Below are 19,662 nucleotides of genomic sequence, written 5' to 3'. Positions count from 1 at the left end.
GAATCCTCTAGGGGCACTGGTAGGAGGGGGAAAAGTTGACCTTATCCCATTTTAAATTTGAGTTTCAAAAGAGTAAAAAAAATATTTTTCGGGGGGGGGGGGGGGTGTAGAACCCTTCCAAAAAATAGTTAAAAACCTTTCCGGGACCTATAAGAAGCTTCACTGTAAAGGAGAACAATATCGGTACAGCGGTTAGCGAGATCCTTTGGGACAGACAAAAAACGTTTACTACTTTATATAATAGGATAGCAGTATCAAAACTTTTCCACAGATAATTTCAATCCACAGAAGGTGTAATTTTCATCATTTTATCTCCTATTGTCTCAACCCTGACCTTACTGGTAATTTTTTTAGTTGTTAATTAGTGACAGCTGCGCTATTCATGGACATACTTGTTATAAGCGAAGCTTTTTTCAGAAATAAGGTCGGTCAGTCCGTCAGTCCGTCCGTAACGGATATTTTTTCTGCTAATCTAGGCATGTTAGATATGTCCTATACATTTCAAACTTTGCATGATGATTCCTGTAGTAGTTAGGTAAGATTTAGAAAGCGTTGCAACTCTATAATCGTTACCAGAATGTCCATACGTCCATTTTAAACATGTTGATTTTTTAAAACTTTTTTAAAAACAATTTTTATGTGATAAAATCATCCGATTGATCTGATTTTACTGATTTCTATTACAAAAGATGCAATATTATGAGTGAAGCATCTATATATTCATGTCTTAAAAATGTCAGTATGTCCTTAAACAGAATTATGTATTTAAGAAGTTTTGTAAAAAATTTACGTATAATTTTGTCAAAACTTATATTTTTATATTTTGACACTCTACAAGATTTAATGTTCGTATGTCATAATACCGTTTCAAAGCTTCGCTTTTATGGATGTTGACATACTTGTCTTTATAACAGTTCACCGTGACTTAGTTTCCTTAGGAATCAGTCTTTGTTAGGCTTTTAATAATAGACAAAATACTAGTAGAAATACTCATCTAAATCTTTTAATTATAGAAATTACTAGTGAAATGCTTAGTATATAAAGTAGTAAGTTTTTTTTCTTCTAAAGATTAAGATCTCAATAACTACTGAACCAAATGGGTTCTCTATTTTAGGAAAGCTTCACACAGGTCCTGTTATGGTTTAAGGCTATATTGTTTCTAGATTAAATCTTGGGATAGTTCTATGCTATTTTTAAAATTACCCTTTGGCCCTTTGAATGCATAGCCCCTATAAGCTAGGTGAGTAGGCTTTAGTCTTTAAATATAAACAACCTTCTAATATTTTTTAAAAAATATTGTGTCTAATTGTTATGGGAATCATTGAATTATTTGTGTCAAAATAGCTGGAGTTCATACGGACCGACCATAAATTTAGAAAAGCTTCGCTTAGTAAATAATCACAAAAAAATTAAATGTATGGAAAATGTCTAAATGATACTCTATTAGTTTATTTTGAAACAAAGAAAAAATTTAAAGGCCTTTCTCAATTTGATAGGTAGATATTTCCTATTATAAAAATCAATATTTATTTTTACTGTATGTCAAGATTTCAACAACCACTAAACCGATTAAATTATGTATTATAGAAAAGCTTTCGGTCCCGGTATGGTTTTAGGCTATTTATCTAAAATCTTGTGATATTTTATATGTATCTTCTGCCCTCCCCATCAGAGACCCCATATGCTAGGTGCACAGCCGGAAGCTATACAATTAAGTAAATTGTTTATTATCTATGTGTTGATACTTAAAATCTTTTAAACGGATTAAACAAATAATCCTTTATTCCATTAATTTCCTGTTTAAGTAAGTTTTTGTTGTGTATGTCAGAAAGTCGTTGTGTTCTTTAAGATCTCGGAAACTGCTTAAAAGGATTAAGTTCTCTTTTTCCAGGACGCTGTATATAAATATTTTTCTAAAATATATGATTTAAGGGTGGTAAAATGAGGGGTTTCAAAGTTTGAGGGGGGTAAACAACTCTCGACCCCATCCTTAGACGTCCATGACCCCCCCCCCCCCTTACTACATAACATTGAGTTTGTTGGATTATGGCCCCTAGAAGTTAGGGGCGCAGCCTAAATTCATTTAGTAAATATTTTGTAAAGTATTTTTACTATTTTAGTAATTTCAATACAAAACATTCTTTGTTCATAGTTAATATCTATCTATATATCTATCTATCAATTTATCTAACTGTCTATCTATCTATCTATCTATCTATCTATCTATCTATCTATCTATCTATCTATCTATCTATCTATCTATCTATCTATCTATCTATCTATCTATCTATCTATCTATCTATCTATCTATCTATCTATCTATCTATCTATCTATCTATCTATCTATCTATCTATCTATCTATCTATCTATCTATCTATCTATCTATCTATCTATCTATCTATCTATCTATCTATCTATCTATCTATCTATCTATCTATCTATCTATCTATCTATCTATCTATCTATCTATCTATCTATCTATCTATCTATCTATCTATCTATCTATCTATCTATCTATCTATCTATCTATCTATCTATCTATCTATCTATCTATCTATCTATCTATCTATCTATCTATCTATCTATCTATCTATCTATCTATCTATCTATCTATCTATCTATCTATCTATCTATCTATCTCTATATCTATCTCTATATTTATTAGACAAGTGTTGTTTAAAATAATCACATCTGTAAGTTAATTTAAACAATTCTCGTCTCCATAAAAAATATTTTTAAACTTGCAAATTAAAATCTAGGAAAATTTATAATTAATATTATTTGTCTTTTATTGGTAGTATTTTGTCATTTTCTATGGTTGATGTCGACTAAATGGCTTTAATAAAGTGGTTATGGCTGACATGTTATCTATATACATGATGATATTCTATTGACATTATCTAGGACGTCCAATGGGGGGAGTAAAAGGGGTGATTACCCCCCCCCCCCCAAACAAACAAAAAAAAATTTTAACTTGGACGTCCTTGCCTATATGACATAAAGATTAACCCCCTAAAATTTAGTATTTTTAATTTTTACCCCCTCCCCCAAATGAAAAAGCTTGGAGGCCCTTGGACATTATTGTCTAAAATGACCAAGTTAATGTTGTTTGATTCACCTTTACAAGATGCAAAATAAATTGAAAATGATTGCTAAAATTTAAATATATCTTCATGTCTTAGAATATTGTGTATTTATTTTGAAAAATAGGTTGAAAAACATACTATTTTGAAATAAATTCTATTGTAATATAAAGTTAGCAGATGCGCCCCTAGAATCTAAAATGGCTATGTATTACACTAAAAATAGTCTAATTCCATCCTGAGATCTATGAGAAGCTTCCCTGAAATAGAGAACTTAATCGGTTCAGTTATAAGCGAGTTTCTAAAATTAAAAAAAAAATTCTTTCTATGATAACTTAGCTAAAAAATCTTTTTTATTGTTTTAAAAATATCGTTGCAAGAAATAAATATTCAACATATGTAAATTGCATTTAATTAACTGTCCTTTATTTTATTTAAGCGAAGCTATTCTATATTTTGTTTTGGAATCTTTTTGTCGTTACAGCATTAGTATTACTAGTGGCATGCACAGAGTTTTGGAATTAATTTTTTTTAAAGAGGAAATGCAGGCCTTCCTATTTTTAATTTTAAAAGGGGGTGTTACTGTTGAAATAATTTAAAAAAAAACTAATTTTAAAGAAGTAAATAAAAAATATTTTCTGAATACTTTTGAAAAAAAACGTCAAAACTGATTTTTTAAAAAAAAGCTTTATATACTGAGAAATTTAAAATTGACAAAATTGAATGATTTCTGATCTTAAAAATTAAACGGATTTGAGAGATAGATAGAGAGAGAGAGAGAGAGAGAGAGAGAGAGAGAGAGAGAGAGAGAGAGAGAGAGAGAGAGAGAGAGAGAGAGAGAGAGAGAGAGAGAGAGAGAGAGAGAGAGAGAGAGAGAGAGAGAGAGAGAGAGAGAGAGAGAGAGAGAGAGAGAGAGAGAGAGTTAGAAAGAGAGAGAGAGAGAGAGAGAGAGAGAGAGAGAGAGTGTGTAAAGAGTGAAGTAGCTCTAGAATTCGCCTTTCTCTTTCTTCCTATAAATTATTTACTCTTGCCCCTTCTTTCTTTTCAAGTTCTCTCTTTCTCTCTCTCTCTCTACCTCTCTTTCTCTCTCTCTCTCTCTACCTCTCTATCTATCTCTCTCTCTCTCTCTCTTTCTCTCTCTCTCTCTCTTTCTCTCTCTCTTTCTCTTTCTCTCTTTCTCTGAATAGAAGTGTTGTGTGATAACAACCAGGGGTAAAGAAATACTTTTTTTAAATAGTAGCGAGGAACCTCTATAATTTTATTTTTATGTAATCAGTATCCCACTTTAGAGGCCTCTAGGGACGTTAGGAGTAATGGGGAATGGAGGTTATGTCAAACCTTCACTTTTCATTTCAGTTCAAAAAAGAAAATTAAAAAATATAATTTGGGTTGAGGGATGTTTCAGGAGCGATTATCTTGGGAGGGTGGAGTTATCCTCCACGAAAACAGTTAAAAACCTTTCCTAGAACTATAAAAAGCTTCATTGGAAAGGAGAACCAAGCGATTAACGAGATCTTAAACTACAGACAGACACATAGACATTCTGTTACTTTTATATAAGTGTTAGAATTAGATATGATTCAGCTATTTTTGAGATCTTTACTTACAGAATTTATAAATTTTCCGTATCTCTGAGAATTAATAGCCTGACCCCTTCTCTTTCCCCCTTCCCTACGGAACCCCCTTTCCTTTTCTTTTTATATACCGGTATTTATACAAATTAGCGAATAAAAAGTAATAGCGATTCTTTAATTAACCCATTAGTGCCGAGCGCCACTTTTATGGGCCGATCGAGCTGAAAGTTTCAGGGAAGCTTTATAATGGTCAAAACGGAATTCGTATATTTTTGTTTTGCTCTAGTGGCGTGCACAGGAAAGTTGCAAAAAAACCCGGTTCGGCTCGGCCATAAATACCAACCAGGCATTATTACCCGTTTTGGGCGGTTTCCGCCGGCGTTAAAACCCGGTTTTGCTGTAAAAACCCGGTTATTTCGATCAAAAATCGAAAAATGTAATTTTTGAGATGAACACTTTTTAGAACTTTGATATGATCAGAAATTGAAAACTACACAACCTCATGTAATCTATAGAGCTACAAGTATAATACGAAGCGATTTATTTCAAATTTAGTGTTTCGGCTATAGGTGCCGCCGTTGTCGGGTAAAAAAACCCGTTGCTCAAAGTTTTAAAAGACACACACTACAAAAAAAGAACATATAAAATTTGGGTGTTACATATCAGAAAACGATCATAAAACTATTGTGTGACACCTATAGAGATTACTAGGGTTATTATGGTGGCTCAAACCCTTACTAATGACGTTAATTGTTATTTTTATTGGTTGAAAAGTTAAAACCGGGTTATAAAAACCGAAACCGAGCCGGGTTTTAAAACTGTCGGGTATTTATGGCCAAGCCGAACCGGGTCATAATAGGGCGTAAAAAAACGATGAAAAAATCATATAAAAAATAATAATTTGAATAAAACGAATTCACAAATAGATGTACTTGTCAATAAACATTAGATTTCACGAAAAAAATCAGCAACTTTACTATAAAACAAAAAAGTTAGAAGGGGTATTTTGAATTTTCATGATTTTCAAATTTTGTTGAGCTATACCGGCAAACGGAAGTAAGCTAAACTGCCTGCTCCAGGGGGAAATGAAAGCCAGGGTAGTAGAGGAGGGATTCATACTGAGAATGATGCAATTATGAAGCCGGAAACCGGTTTTTTTTCCATTTTTCGGAACCGGGTTTTAATGCCCAGTTCGGCACTAATGGGTTAATACCACAGCTAATTATAGTTAATTATGCCCTATAATTATAAAGGGCGAGCAAAAGAAATGCCTAGATTTTTTAAATTCAAATTGCGCGGCTTGTGTTAATAGTAGAAAAATGTTACGTATACCGTTAGAACCGTTATGAACTCTATTTTTTGGAAATATAAAAACGGTGCCTGTGCTACAAATAATATAGGAGCTAGGTGGTAAAACGTTCCAAATTTTACTAGCAAGTCAAGTTTTAAGTCAGTTGGGACATTTTATCACGTAGCTCCCTAACTATATGCAGCAGAGGAATCGTTTTTATATTTAAAAAAAAACTCTTTATAGCGGTTTTAACAGTATGCGTAACATATCAATAAATTTTATAATAAATATTAATAAATTGTAGAATGGAAATTTGTTATCGAATTTTTTTTGGCTTCAATGAAAATACACTTTCCCTTCCTCTCTCACTATCTCTCTCTCTCTCTCTCTCTCTCTCTCTCTCTCTCTCGCTCTCGCTCTCTCTCTCGCTCCTTCTTTTTCTCTTTGATTTACCTCTCTCCTTTTATAGAAATAATACTCAACTCATATGTAGAATTTTTTCCTCCATAATTTCCTATAAAAAGCTAACTTTCTAATTAATTTTAAAAAAAATATTTTGCGATTTGAAAATAAAGCCCCAAGGCATTTCCATTCGTCAGGTTGTTTCCTTGACGAGAGAAACAAAAAAAAAGGTAGCTTTGCTGGGTAGATATGAAAAATTTCGTTTATGAAGCTTAAAGGGGCTCCTCCCAATTATTTCCCCTTACACAATTTCCCCTCTCTACACTATGTTTAAAAGTTAACACTGGGATGGAATATATATTTTGGAAGTTGGATAAAAACTAAACCTATTTCAATTTTGTAAAAAAATGAAAACAAAATTTAAAAACCATCATTTTAATATCGAAAGAGATTGGGTTATGCATTTTTTTTATCAACTTTAAAAGCCCAACAAAATAATATAGAATATATTTCATAAATTTGGTTACAAATTAAGAATCTTATGCAAGCATAGAGATTTAAATTGAAACAAATAAATCTATGGGCATCGAAAAGTATTTTTTTAAGTTTAAACTTTAGCTGATTTGAGACCATAGTGAAATGATCCACAGTGGCTAAAAACAGAGTTTGGAATTTTTTACGCCCCTCATATCATTAATGATTTATTTAATATTCTATTATTAAATTTCAAATTCTAATTTTTTAATGTTTTAAAAGGGTAAAATTTAAGAATTTATCATTTAGAAGAGTTTAAAATAATAAAGTCATGAATCTATTGATTTTCCGGACTATGTCACGCATAAGGTTCTAATACTAAACACAAAATTAGGCTTTTATAACTAATTCTATTAATTTTCGCCCATAAAATTATTAAAAACTTTCATTATATATGCAAATAAAGAGATTTTGACAAGTTTTAAAGAATGTCATTAAATTATACAAAATGTGCGTTTTGAACATGAATTGTTAAAGCATAGTTTTACTTTTTAGTTTGGTATAGTATTAGTAAAGGATAATAGACTAGGTGAATGTAGACTTTTCAAAACTATGATTTAAGGAGCGTAGCTTCTCTATAATCATTGTATAATATTTGGCTGTACGTCCTTCTATGAGTTATTTTCAAAAAAGACAAAATTCATAATTAATGAATTTGAAATTATGAAAATGTCTTATTTAGTGATTTATAAACAAAAAATGTCAAAAAATAAATATAAGTTTTATATGAAATATTGTTAAATCCTTCAAATATATTAATATAGGCGTGCGTAGGGGAAGGGTTAAGAATGGCCCTCTTCCACCCCACTACCACCACAAAAAATTCCTGGGTAGAATTTTACAAAATTGTTATATAAAAATTTAAGAGGATGTCTTCAAACATTTATGACCTCCCCCCCTGAATTTTTTATCATCAAATTTTATGCACGCATTTGGTGGACATAATTGTCCAGAATTTTTTTCACTAATAATTTTATTTATTTGTGTGGCTAAAAAAATCTTAAAACCGATTATTATTTATGAATTTATTATTTATAATCCGATTAATTGTTAGTTTAAAACGCTTAAGCGAATTAAGTTTATTAAGATAAAGCTAGGGCCACAGTCGAAACTTTTAATATAGTTATTTTTATTGTCTATTTTTATTAGCTTAAAATCATAAAATGACCTTAAAATGTTTTTTGGAGGTTTAGATTTTTTTCCATATATTTTTTTTTGGTAAAGTAAAGCTAATGGGTAGATTATTCTTTACAATGTCTGTTACTCTAGTATGGGATGTGTAGGGCCCGCCACACAACTAAGAAAGGAGCTAGGCCGCTAATTTTTCGTTCCACACATTTCATATAAAAGCTAGCTTTTAAAAAAATTATATGGTTTCATATTTTTAGTTTTTAAATGATTTGAAAATTTTCGTCCTGAGAATTGTTAAAAAAGAATTGTTTCTCAAAGCTAACTTTATAAATTGTTTTAAATATTTCTAATAAAATTCCGTGAAGGATGGGATACTCGAGAGCGAGAGAAGAGTATGGGGGGAACAAATGCGGGAAAAGGGGGAAAATCTGGTATAAGAGAGAATTTTGGCCTTAAAAGGGCAAAGTATGGGGGAGCAGTTTTTAGGAGCTGGGGGAAAGGAAAATAAATGCGTGGGGGATTAAAATACTTTGGCGAAAGAGAAAGGAGGGCTGCAGTTGAATGGGAAAAGAGAAGGTAAGAGAGAGAAATGCGGGACTCAACGACGAGGGGCGGGGGGAGCTTGAAAGGGAGTGCGGGCCAAGTATTCTACTCTTCTATATTCTATTCTATATAACTTAAAGTTCGCCAGTTTTTGAGAAACCTCGATTTAGTTCGGACACATCTAGCAGAGGAGCGTGAAAGTAGTTACACTACTTCGACAGACAAAGAAACAAATACAACTCCTCTTGCTGAAGGCATTACAGCATAAGAGCAAGTATATTTTGTGCGAGGAGAGATTGCGTGACAAATATATATTCTGAAACTTGTCATTTTTAGCATTCAATAAGACAAGTGTTGGAGTGGCAAGGGCCAAAGACAATTGTACAAACGTTTAACGTGACACGGAAATTAATAGATGCTATAATGACAACTGAAGTGTTTAACATTATGCCGCCGGTGGACAGTTCACCGAGGGGTGTGAAAAGAACGGCGGAAAATGAAAATTCGGCGGTCACAAGTGATTTAGACTATGAAACTCCGCCTAAACGGCGGATGAGCGGCAATTTTGCTGACACCAATGACAATGAAAATGGCGAATCAAGTGAAAAATCTGCAAATCAACAGCAGCAGCAAAAGCGGCGGAGACGCCGCCGCCGCCAAAAACGCTCCGGTCAACACAAAGGCTATTATGAGATGACAGAAGTGGAGCGGCGGAAATATGAGGAGCGAACCCGCAATCGTCTGGAGCGGACAAAAGAGAAAATGTTGGCCAAGGGTCACATGTTGGCGCCCTACAATAGTACACAGTTTCTTATCAACGATGCCAATGACGATACGGTCCGCCTGTTGGACGAGGCGCTGCATGACAACGGCGGCGGCGCCAGCCCGGGCGGGGCAAGCTCTAGCTGCGGCGAGAGAAATTCCCGCTCCCGCCAATCCTCCTTCAGTGTTGAGGACGAAGAGGATTATTTCTATTCCTCGCCGGACGATGAAGGCGAGTTCTTGACGAAGGAGTTCAGCAAGGATTATGAGCAGAGTAGTGTGGACAGACTGGAGGGCATGCCGAAGGACCGCCTTATCTTGGAGTACCTCGGCATGGAGAAACAGGTTGAGGCGCTGGAGAAGCGCCTGGAAGAGATCCAGGACCGCGAGGCGGTCAAGGCCCTGACCGGCGAGGTCGACTACGAGTTTTCCCGCGGCGAGATTCCCATGGAGCCGGAAACAGCACAGAAAATTAAGGTGTTCCAGGCTGAAATTCGGCGGTTGGCCAAGGAAAACAAAGCCCTGCACATGGAAAATGCCAGGTTGAAGCGGAAACAGCGGTCGGTGCGGACAAGTACCACTGCCGCTGGCGGTAGCGGCAGTTTTTGGACCGCCAACGGGTCCACATCATCGTCGGACAGTGAGGATGAGCAGCAGTTGATAAACGGCGGTGACACAAATGACCAGCAGGATCTTTTCCCTGCCATAAAGGCAGCAGTTGCTGTCGGCAGTTGCCATAGCAAAGGCCGTGAAACGGACGGCGGTAAAACTGAAGACACAGGCTATGAATCCACACAGAGCAAGGAACAGACTCCAGAACGAGATTTTGTGCGGCGGTAAAACGGCGCTTGATCTCCCGAATTTTTTAAAAATGTATTGCGCTGTGAAAGTTTCTAATCTAAAGCTGGAGGCTTATGACGTTGTCGCCAAACCAACTAAAAGCCGTTGATGGTGTTTTTTTCGGTGGTAATTGATCGTTTTTTAAACTGTGTCTGTGATTTTCTATTAAAATTGTCATTGTTAATCTGTGTATAAATATCTTATATATATATTTTCTTTATACCATCTTTTTATATTAATAAAAATTATTGTGCTAAAAAGTTTTGCTTTATATTTAGTAGCAAAGCTACTCTATAATTCGAAATATTCATCTGTATGTAAGACTGAAACGTTTAGGAGATTTCCTCGGATACTATAAAATATAGACAGCTGCAACTTATCGTCAACCCCCCCCCCCCCCATGAAAAAAGACAAAAATATTGAATGGACCTCCATTTTAAACCTGAAATATGAAGACATATTTTAGTTTCTAGATTTACATCAATTTAGGTTATGTGCTTCGCATTATTCAAATTGTCATCCTTGTTGGAAATACTTCGCCTATTAATACTGGTTTACTTAATGATGTAAACTTATTGTATAATGACGCAATTTTTATTAAATAATTTGCAAAGCCACTCTATTCTTGGTCGGTATGTACAACATCCTTTCAACGGATTCTTTTTCTCTAATTCTAGCTAGTTGGAATTGTCCTATCGGTTATAAAGCATTTTATGATTCCTGTGACATTGAGGCACGATTTAGAAAGCGTAGCATCCCTATAACTTACAAGGTGTTGTCCACTCTTATATTTTCAGACCAATGATTATTTTGGAATGATTCCTAGAACAAGAAGGAATTATGGTAATAGAAAAGCATCTATGGTCTTTATTAGTCATTAATCAGACGATCTTGTAATGCCAAATTTTAATAGTTTGTATTGACGTTAAAGATCTTTGCTTTTTTAGATGTTGTTCTTGTTTTGCATTACATATGCCCATAAGCGCAGCAACAAGAATAATAGCAATTTTCAGTGAAAATGTAAAAGCATATCTCATACAAAGTAGCCTGATGTCTGTCCCTTAAGATCTCGGTAACCACTGAACCGATCGGATTCTACTCTAAAGGTATAAACCTAATTGTCCTGTGGTAGTTTTAAGCTATTTTCTTGGGGGATTGGGACACCCTCAAAAATTTGAAATTCCCCCCCCCCTAAAAAAAATTGGGGTAGTAGGGTTCGGAGCACCAGAAATTTTCTCACAGGGCAAAGCCCCTAGAGACTAGGGGCGAAGCCGCTGGTAAACTAATAATTCACCCACTCTCTTAACAGAAAAGAAATTAATTCTGAAATAAGTGGCGTGCACAGGGTTTAGCCAGGGGGGGGGGAGTGTGAAACCTTTAGGGGGTCATGAAAGGCAGGATCTTAATATTTTAGGGGGTGTTGACTTCCCCCACTTCTGCAAGAGTACACATGCCTATAACCTAAATTTTGCACCTTTTGGAAAGCCTTTAATTTAAATTTCTATAGTGGGGAGGGGGGCTAATTTGAAAGCTTCATTTTTAAAAATGTTTCCAAAATATTTTTCTTTCTAATCATATAGCGTAGCCTTTAGCTGTTTCTTGGGACATTAATTTTCTTAGAATGACAGTCCTACATCTAAGGGGGGGGGGGGGGATGACAATATCGACTTGTTATTAAAATATTTTTTTCTGTCAATATTTACGTCTACACTATGGCCCAAATAAAAAGGTGGTAATTTCTGACATAATATCGACGAATATATTGTATATTAAAGTGCCTTCACAGATTATAACGTCATACGATAGAATAGCCAATGAGAGGCCAGTATAAAATTAATGCTGGCCTCTCATTGGCTACTCTTACGTCAAAATCTGGAAGGACTTTTATCATCCTCTTAAATGACGTAATAACGACACAAGTTTCGACAGGGTTGTGATGCTAAGTGATATATTATTACACTAGTGCAGTTGTGGTGTATTCTTCAAAAACTTTGGCTCACTGCCTCACTAACATGAGTGAGGCTCGCTAAAAATTTTTGTGAAAAATCCTCCTAAACTGCTTAAAAATCTACAAAAATTAAACAAAAACTAATGTTATTTTTTTCATAAATTTTTTTAGCGGGTCTCACTAATTTTAGTGAGGCAGTAAGCCAAAAAGTTTTTTTAAGAATCCACCTCAGGCTATCATGTACTCTTATTAAAAAAAACTTGTAGCGGTTTTAATCAACGACCCAATCCCCTTTATCTCCTGCCCTCTATTTCCTCCCCTCTCACTGGATGAACGAACTGACCAATAAATGACGGGAATTTGACTATTATTCCCCTGTTACAATATCTACGTATATTCTACATCCATTGTGATGTTATAGTAGTGTCTTACGATGTCTTTAGAACTAGAACATTGTATGGTTTTTAACGCAGGTAAAGGGGAACCGCAAATTTTAAATTATTCCTCCCTTTCTCCTGAAATTATTTGATATCAAACTAAGTGAATGTAATTAAGGTTGCTAACATGGAACTCGTTTATTGGTCAGTTCGTTCATCCAGTATGAGAGGATGAGGTATAGGGGTTAGAAGTGGAGAATCCTTAGTTTAGCAAGCTACAAGTTTCACTTTATTAGAGAAGATAAAAACCAGCTGTAAGATCCAAGTAATAACATCTATTTTTATGTCATTCATAGTCGACATATTGAAATTTTATGTCAACAGACTGCTTTCATATTTAGCAGGTACTTTATATTGTAGCAGGAGATTCCTATGTTGATTAAGAATGGTTTTAAAGTGTAGCATCTCTATCATAACGCCATGTTTGTCAATATTGGAATTTGTTTTCTCGTTCTCATCCATACGAAAAAACTTTGTCTAGCATCGTATTATATCCAGCTTTCTACGAATATATAAATGTACAATCATAAGATTAAAACCAGTTTTTTTAGCCGGTGCCTTCGGCACCTCGGGCCTAAAAAAACTATTTTTAATCTTATAATTGTACATTCTATATCCGCGGAAAGCCGTTTATAATACGATGCGAGAAATAACTATTCTTTTTTTCATTTTTGTCATATCCTTAAATTCCTGGTGATGAAGGCTTTCTCTAATAATATCAATCTATTTATTGTATTGACAAATTTATATAACTATCTATCTAGGGCTGTTGGGGTTGGGTTGTTAGGGGGGAGGGGGGTTAGTGCTACCCCCTCATTCGTGTAAATTATTAATAAAAATCCTTATTAAAAAGTAACAAGATGTCTGACCGTAGATTAGGATCTCGCTAACCGCTGAACCAATATGGTTCTCCTGTACAGTGAAGCTTCTTATAGGTACGGAAGGTTTAAAAATGTTTTAGGGGAGTTTACTACCAGCCTCCCAAGAGCAATAACTCTTGAAAAAAAAACTCCTCCTCCCGATTCTTTTTTTTATACTTTAAAGTTGAAGATCGTCTCTACCCAGTCCCCCCCCCCCCTTTCATGTTTTTATCTATCTATCTATCTAATAATATACATATATATATATTTCTAATTATCTATCTATCAATTAAAGTCATTTATTACCGTACCATTAGATTTACTTAGTTTTAGAATAGCGAAGCTACTCTACAATTCAACAAGTCTCTCACAATCGTTTTTAGAAAAAATCTAATTTAATCATCTGATAAATAATAGAGGATTCTCTGAACTTACAAGCATCTGATTTGTATCTCACTTTGTCCGTCCGTCTGTCGGTCAAACGAAAATAAAATAGGATTTACTCGGCTTCTATGAGGCATAGGCTTCTGTAGTTTGTTTTAAAGATTCTCCAAACTGAAAATTAGATTTTTATTATTCGGTTAGAGACTTTAAATCTAATTCGTTATGGTCGTTGTCTCGGGAAAGTAATGGGTTCGAGTCTTTTGTAGTTAAAATAGGGTGGAATGCCTAGGCACAAAACAGGCTAAACGTCTAAAATTTTCAGTGAAGATTCCTATGAGATATGCACATACAGACATTGGTTTGTCCGTTTGTCTATTCCATTGCGCTTTACTACTTATGGATGCTGTCATCCTTGTTTTTATCTATCTATGTACGAAACTTTCTATTTTTTAATTAATCTTTTTTACCCTAAATTACACCAAATGTAAAATATATTAATGGATGTAGAATATACGTGGATATTATGACAGGGGAAAAATTATTGTCAATTGAGATTGCTGTTACCCCCTCTCAATCGTTGGTCAGTTTGTTTATCCAGTAGGAGGGGGGGGGGGGGGATTGGGGAGATCTTTATTTTAGCATGATACAGGGTTCAATTCATTAGAGTACATGATTTTCTGGTGTAAGAATCCAAGTAATAATAAATCCATTAATATTCATTCGAATCCGGTTGATAGGAACCGGTTCTCATCCATACGAAAAACTATATCTTGCATCGTATTATATCCAGCTTTCTACGAATATAAAAATGTACAATCATAAGATTAAAACCAGTTTTTTTAGCCCCGAGGGGCCGGAAAGCTGTTTATAATACGAGAAATCACTATTCTCGTATTCATTCGAATCCGGTTAATAGGAACCGGTTCTCATCCATACGAAAAAACTATGTTTAGCATCGTATTATATCTAGCTTTCTACGAATATAAAAATGTATAATCTTAAGATTAAAACCAGTTTTTTTAGCCCCGAGGTGCCGGAAAGATGTTTATAATACGAGAAATAACTATTATGTCACTTTAAAAAAAATCAATTTCCGCTAGACAAAAACCGGTTCTAAACCGTGTAGAAAAGGCATATCTAGAATCAATGACGTGCACAGCGCTTCATCAGTGGGGAGGGGGGGGGGGGGAGAAGCAGACTTTCGTAATTTCAAACTTAATGGGGGTGTTGTCTTACCCTCTTACACCCCATATCGTACTCCAGTAGATAAAGCTAAACTATGATATGGTTTACTTGTCAATGTATTTATAGTAGTAAATTTTTAGTAGCGAAGCTACTCTATAATTCACAATGTCCGTCCGTCTGTCCGTAATTAATGAATTGGGGGAAACGTGATTTTCTCGGCTCCTATTCAAGATAGACAGCTCAAATTTTTAGTGAAGATTTCCACTATTTATGCCCATCTAATATATACATTGTTTTGTCCGTCTGTTTGTTATTTGGGGTGCTAGATCGATTCCTAGATTTTCGTTTTCATGATTTTCTTAACCCCTTTTCAAGATAAAGGGCTGAAATTTTAGGGATTAATTAATTTTATATTCTACATATTTTCACCAAGTTTTATTAATATTTTGTTTGTTAATTGAGGTGCTAGATCGATTCCTAGATTTTTTATGTTTTCATGGTTTTCTCAATTCCTATTCAGGATTGGCGGTTAAAATTATCAGGGATTGAATATGCTCATGTTCTACATATTTCCATCAAGTTTCATTAAGATTTGTCTATTAATTGCGGTGCTAGATCGATTCCTAGATTTTTAAGTTTTCATGATTATAAGGTTGCATGATTTTAAAGTTGTGATGATTTCCCTATTTTACCAATATTAATATTTATTATATGACACTGCTTTATAGTATTTTTTTCCTGATATACAATCCAAATTTTTGAGCTTCGCTACTTATGGATGTTGTCATCCTTGTTTTTGTCTGAAGCGTTAGATTTCAATAACTACAGAACTGTTTGAGCTCTCTATTTTAGGGAAGCTTAAAATAGGTCTGGAATTGTTTTTGGCTATTTTTTAAAATTCAAATTTAAGTCCTGGACCGGGATGTTTTTCAGGAATTTTTTTTTCCATTGCTTTCCCGTAGAATAAAAATTTGCCCAGATGCTAGGGGCACAACCGCTAGTTTATCTATATAGCATTTAAATTATGTACCAATCTATGCATCTATTTCAAAAATCAATATAGCTATCTATTTAATTATATATTCTTTTTATCTTCTACTATCGGTTAACCCCCTACCTAGAGGCCTCTAGGGGCACATTTTCCATTATGTTTTAAAAAGAACAGGGTAAAATATTTAGTGGGAGGCTGTTGGTACCCACCCTCAAAATAGTTATAAACCTTTCCAGGACCTATTCGAAGCTACCATGTAAAGCGGTTAGCGAGATCCTTCGGTACACACAGACAAACAAACAAACATACTGTTACTTTATTATAAGGATTTAATTGATACTTATATCTATCTATTGATTTCATAAAATAATATATCTATCTATTTAATTATATATCTTCAATATAAGTGATACTCCTATCTATCTATGTTAAAAATCGATATTGTTTTATCTATCTATTTTTCTAGCTTTCTCGTATTTAAAGCGAAGCTTTAATGCAATTAGGGTTAGTCCGTCTGTCACGGTATTTAATCATGTTAGAGACGTTCTATTCATTCTAAACTTTGCACAATGATTCTTATAACAGGTAAATCTTAGAAAGCGCATCAACTCTATAATTATAAATTTCACACAAAAAAACTTTTGAAATGCTATAACTATTCTAATATCTATGATTCGTATTACAGTAAAAAAAAAGCGAAGACCTCCTATAATCACGCATGTATATTTATATTCAAGCTATTTTTTATTTTTTATTTGATTTTTAATTTTTTTACTAACGTTCGTTTGTTAAGCTATGCGTTTAAGGATTTTGTGATCCTTGTTAGGATATGACAAATGCAGGATGATATAATAATTATTTTAGTTTTCAGCTGCTTGTATTAGATTTAAATTATTTCGTTTCTTTTAACGCTATGCTAATACGTTGTTTGTTTTTATATGATTTATTTCGAGTTAAACATGAAACAAACTATGAATTTATGTATTTTAAAATGTTTATAATAGATAAATTACGAATTAAGGAATATAAATCATGTACATTTGAAGTATGAGATATTATTTTTTTGTTTTAATAGAAGCTATGATAATACGTACTTGCGTTTCGCCCTTCAGTTTAAAAGGGGAAGGGGTAAAGAAACCCCTTAAAATATTTAAAAATTTTGTTAATTATTCAAGGCTTTATAGCTCTGATAATTAATTTAGACATGTTAAAATCGACCCAACAATTAAAAAAATTGCATGATGATTCCTGAAACAGTTAGGTACAATTTAGAAAGCGTGGCAACTCAACAAGGGTGTCAAAAAATTCCATATGTTCATTTTAAACAATTAGATTTTTAAAATGGTCACTATGTTCGATTGTCTGTTCTGTTTGATTTGTTTAGATTCACTGTGTTATGGATGTTGTCATCCTTGTTAAAAGCGAAGCTTTTCTAAAATTAGGGTCGGTCCGTCCGTCCGTGACGGATAGCTTTTTTCATTAATTTAGGCACGTTAGAATTGTCCTATCGATTTCAAATATTGCATGGGGATTTTTTCACTTTTTTAACAACAAATTTTATGTTATCTAATTATCCGATTGATCTGATTTTTGGTATACTGATTCCTGGAACAACAAAGTACAATATTATAAGCGACGCATCTCTATAATCAAGTCCTAAAAATGTAAGGATGTCCTTAAACGAACACAGTAATAGTGTCTGACTGATTAATACGTAACAAAAAAAAATTAGCCAATGAGAGGCCGCTATTGACCAATGGTAAAATTTATAGTGGCCTCTCATTGGCTAATTTTTTATGTTACGTCATAATCAGTCAGACACTATTACTGTGTTCTCCTTAAACATTTTTTTTGCATTAAACAATTTTTCAACAAATATACTTACAACTTTGCCTTGACTCTTATACATTTATATTCTAATCATTCAGTTCTGACACTAAACAAGTGCTAATACCATTTTGTCCTACCGTTTTAGAGCTTCACTTTTATGGATGTTGTCATCCTTGTTTTATACAAAAATAACCAAACTAATATTTAAAATTTTAATTATCCTTTGAATTGATTGTATGTTAGTTATTTTCCATTTAATCAAAATACAAAAAATATATTTTTCAAATGAAAATTTTAACAAGATATTTAGTATCTTAAGAATTCATGATATAAAAGTAACATGATGTTTATCTGTCTGTCTGTAGGGTACACGTGTGCCTTAATATCTCGGTAATTGCTAGAACAATTTAGCTTTTTTTCACAATGAATCTTCTTATAGACCAAGAAAGGTTTTTAACTATTTTTTACCCAAAAGAACTTGTTTTTTTTTATCTCTTCTCAAAACTAAAGTTATCAAAAAGTTCTCCCCCCCCCCAACCTCATTAAATTGAGGTCTCTAGAGCGCAGCTGCTAGTATTCATTGAAATTGCTGTATGTCTTTCTTTATGTCCAATCAAATCTTGTAAACCACCGATTAGGGATAATGGTTCCAGGCAAGTTTTAAGCTGTTTGGTATAATGGAATTAAATTAAATGTTCATGGTAACCATAGCCCTTTAAAGGGGGGGGGGGGTCCCCAGAGGCAAGAGTGAAGTGATTTTATTCGTTAGAAATGAGGAAATGTACAATATATAGGGAAAGAAAGGAAAGTGGGGCTATAAAATCTCCGCCCATTTCTAGGAATTAGGAGAGATAGAGAGAGATAGAAAGAAAGAGAGAGAAGGAGAAAGAGAGAAAAGGAAAGAGAGAAAGAGAGAGTGGGGGACTGAGAGAGAAGGAGAGAGAGGGAAAGTGAGAGAGAGAGTAGAGAGAAAGAGAGAGTGGGGGACTGAAAGAGAAAGAGATGGAAAGAAAGAGAGAGAAAGAGTTAGATAAATAAAGAGAAAAGAGAGCAAGAGAAAGAAAGCGAAAGAGAGTGAGAAAGACAGATAGATAATATAGAGAGAGATAATATATATGGGTAAGATATATGGATGTTGAGTAAGGAAAATAAAGCAAATATGGGAGACAAAATAGTTTTTTTAGAAGTGATATGACAATATTTAATAATAAAATCTCCGCCCCTTTTCTAAACAGACATATGCTATGATTATTTTAGGTTTGGAAGAAGGGGGGTGGGGGTATTAAACATAATTTGGAAACAGTAACAATTATATTCATGAGTAGCGTAGCAATGATAATAAATTTCAAAAATAACAGCAAACTGTAATATAGTAATAATTAAAAATACTTTTAAAAACTAACAGTAATAGAGGTGGGTGGGGGGGGGGGGGAAGGGGGGTTAAGAAAAAGTAAAAATATATTTCTTTTTTGGTGGGTGGAGTTACCTTCCCCAATAATATATATAAAACCTTTACTTGAAGCTTTACTGTAAAGAAGAACCATATCGGTTCAGCGGTTTGCGAGATCTTAAGCTACAGAAAGACAGTTACATACTCAGACTAACCAGAGCTGGATCTTTAAATCATTTCAATGGTGCGCCAAATCCGGGTGCGCCGAATTTCAGTTAATCACAGCGCGGCATTTCGTAAAATGCTGTGCTCTCATTGGTGGAAAGTTGGCTCACCCCGATTTGTCGCACAATTAAAATGATTTAAAGATACAGCTCAGCTGTCTATCTCAAATGAGAGCTGAAACGTTCACGATTCAGACGGACAGACGAACATTTGAAGTAGATCCGCTACTAAACCGGCCAAGGAAAATGGGT

General features: G+C 34.0%; 1 protein-coding gene across 1 annotated transcript; it reads left to right on the top strand.

Annotated features, from left to right (window-relative positions):
- Positions 1–8,647: 8,647 nt before the first annotated feature.
- On the top strand, positions 8,648–10,421 carry LOC145330900 (uncharacterized). The gene has a single exon (XM_080175566.1). The coding sequence runs from the start codon at positions 8,983–8,985 to the stop codon at positions 10,159–10,161; it is 1,179 nt and encodes a 392-aa protein (XP_080031692.1). The 5' UTR covers positions 8,648–8,982; the 3' UTR covers positions 10,162–10,421.
- The last annotated feature ends 9,241 nt before the right edge of the window (positions 10,422–19,662 follow it).

Source organism: Acartia tonsa, chromosome 10, assembly GCF_053477335.1.
Source record: "Acartia tonsa isolate MP-2025a chromosome 10, ASM5347733v1, whole genome shotgun sequence".
In the NCBI taxonomy this organism is placed as follows: domain Eukaryota; kingdom Metazoa; phylum Arthropoda; class Copepoda; order Calanoida; family Acartiidae; genus Acartia; species Acartia tonsa.
Note: the sequence above shows the minus strand (reverse complement) of the source record. Positions and strands in the feature narration are given on the sequence as shown.

Bases quoted from the DNA above. Each gene is read 5' to 3' on its own strand.
- LOC145330900 (XM_080175566.1), top strand. From the start codon at position 8,983: ATGACAACTGAAGTGTTTAACATTATGCCGCCGGTGGACAGTTCACCG.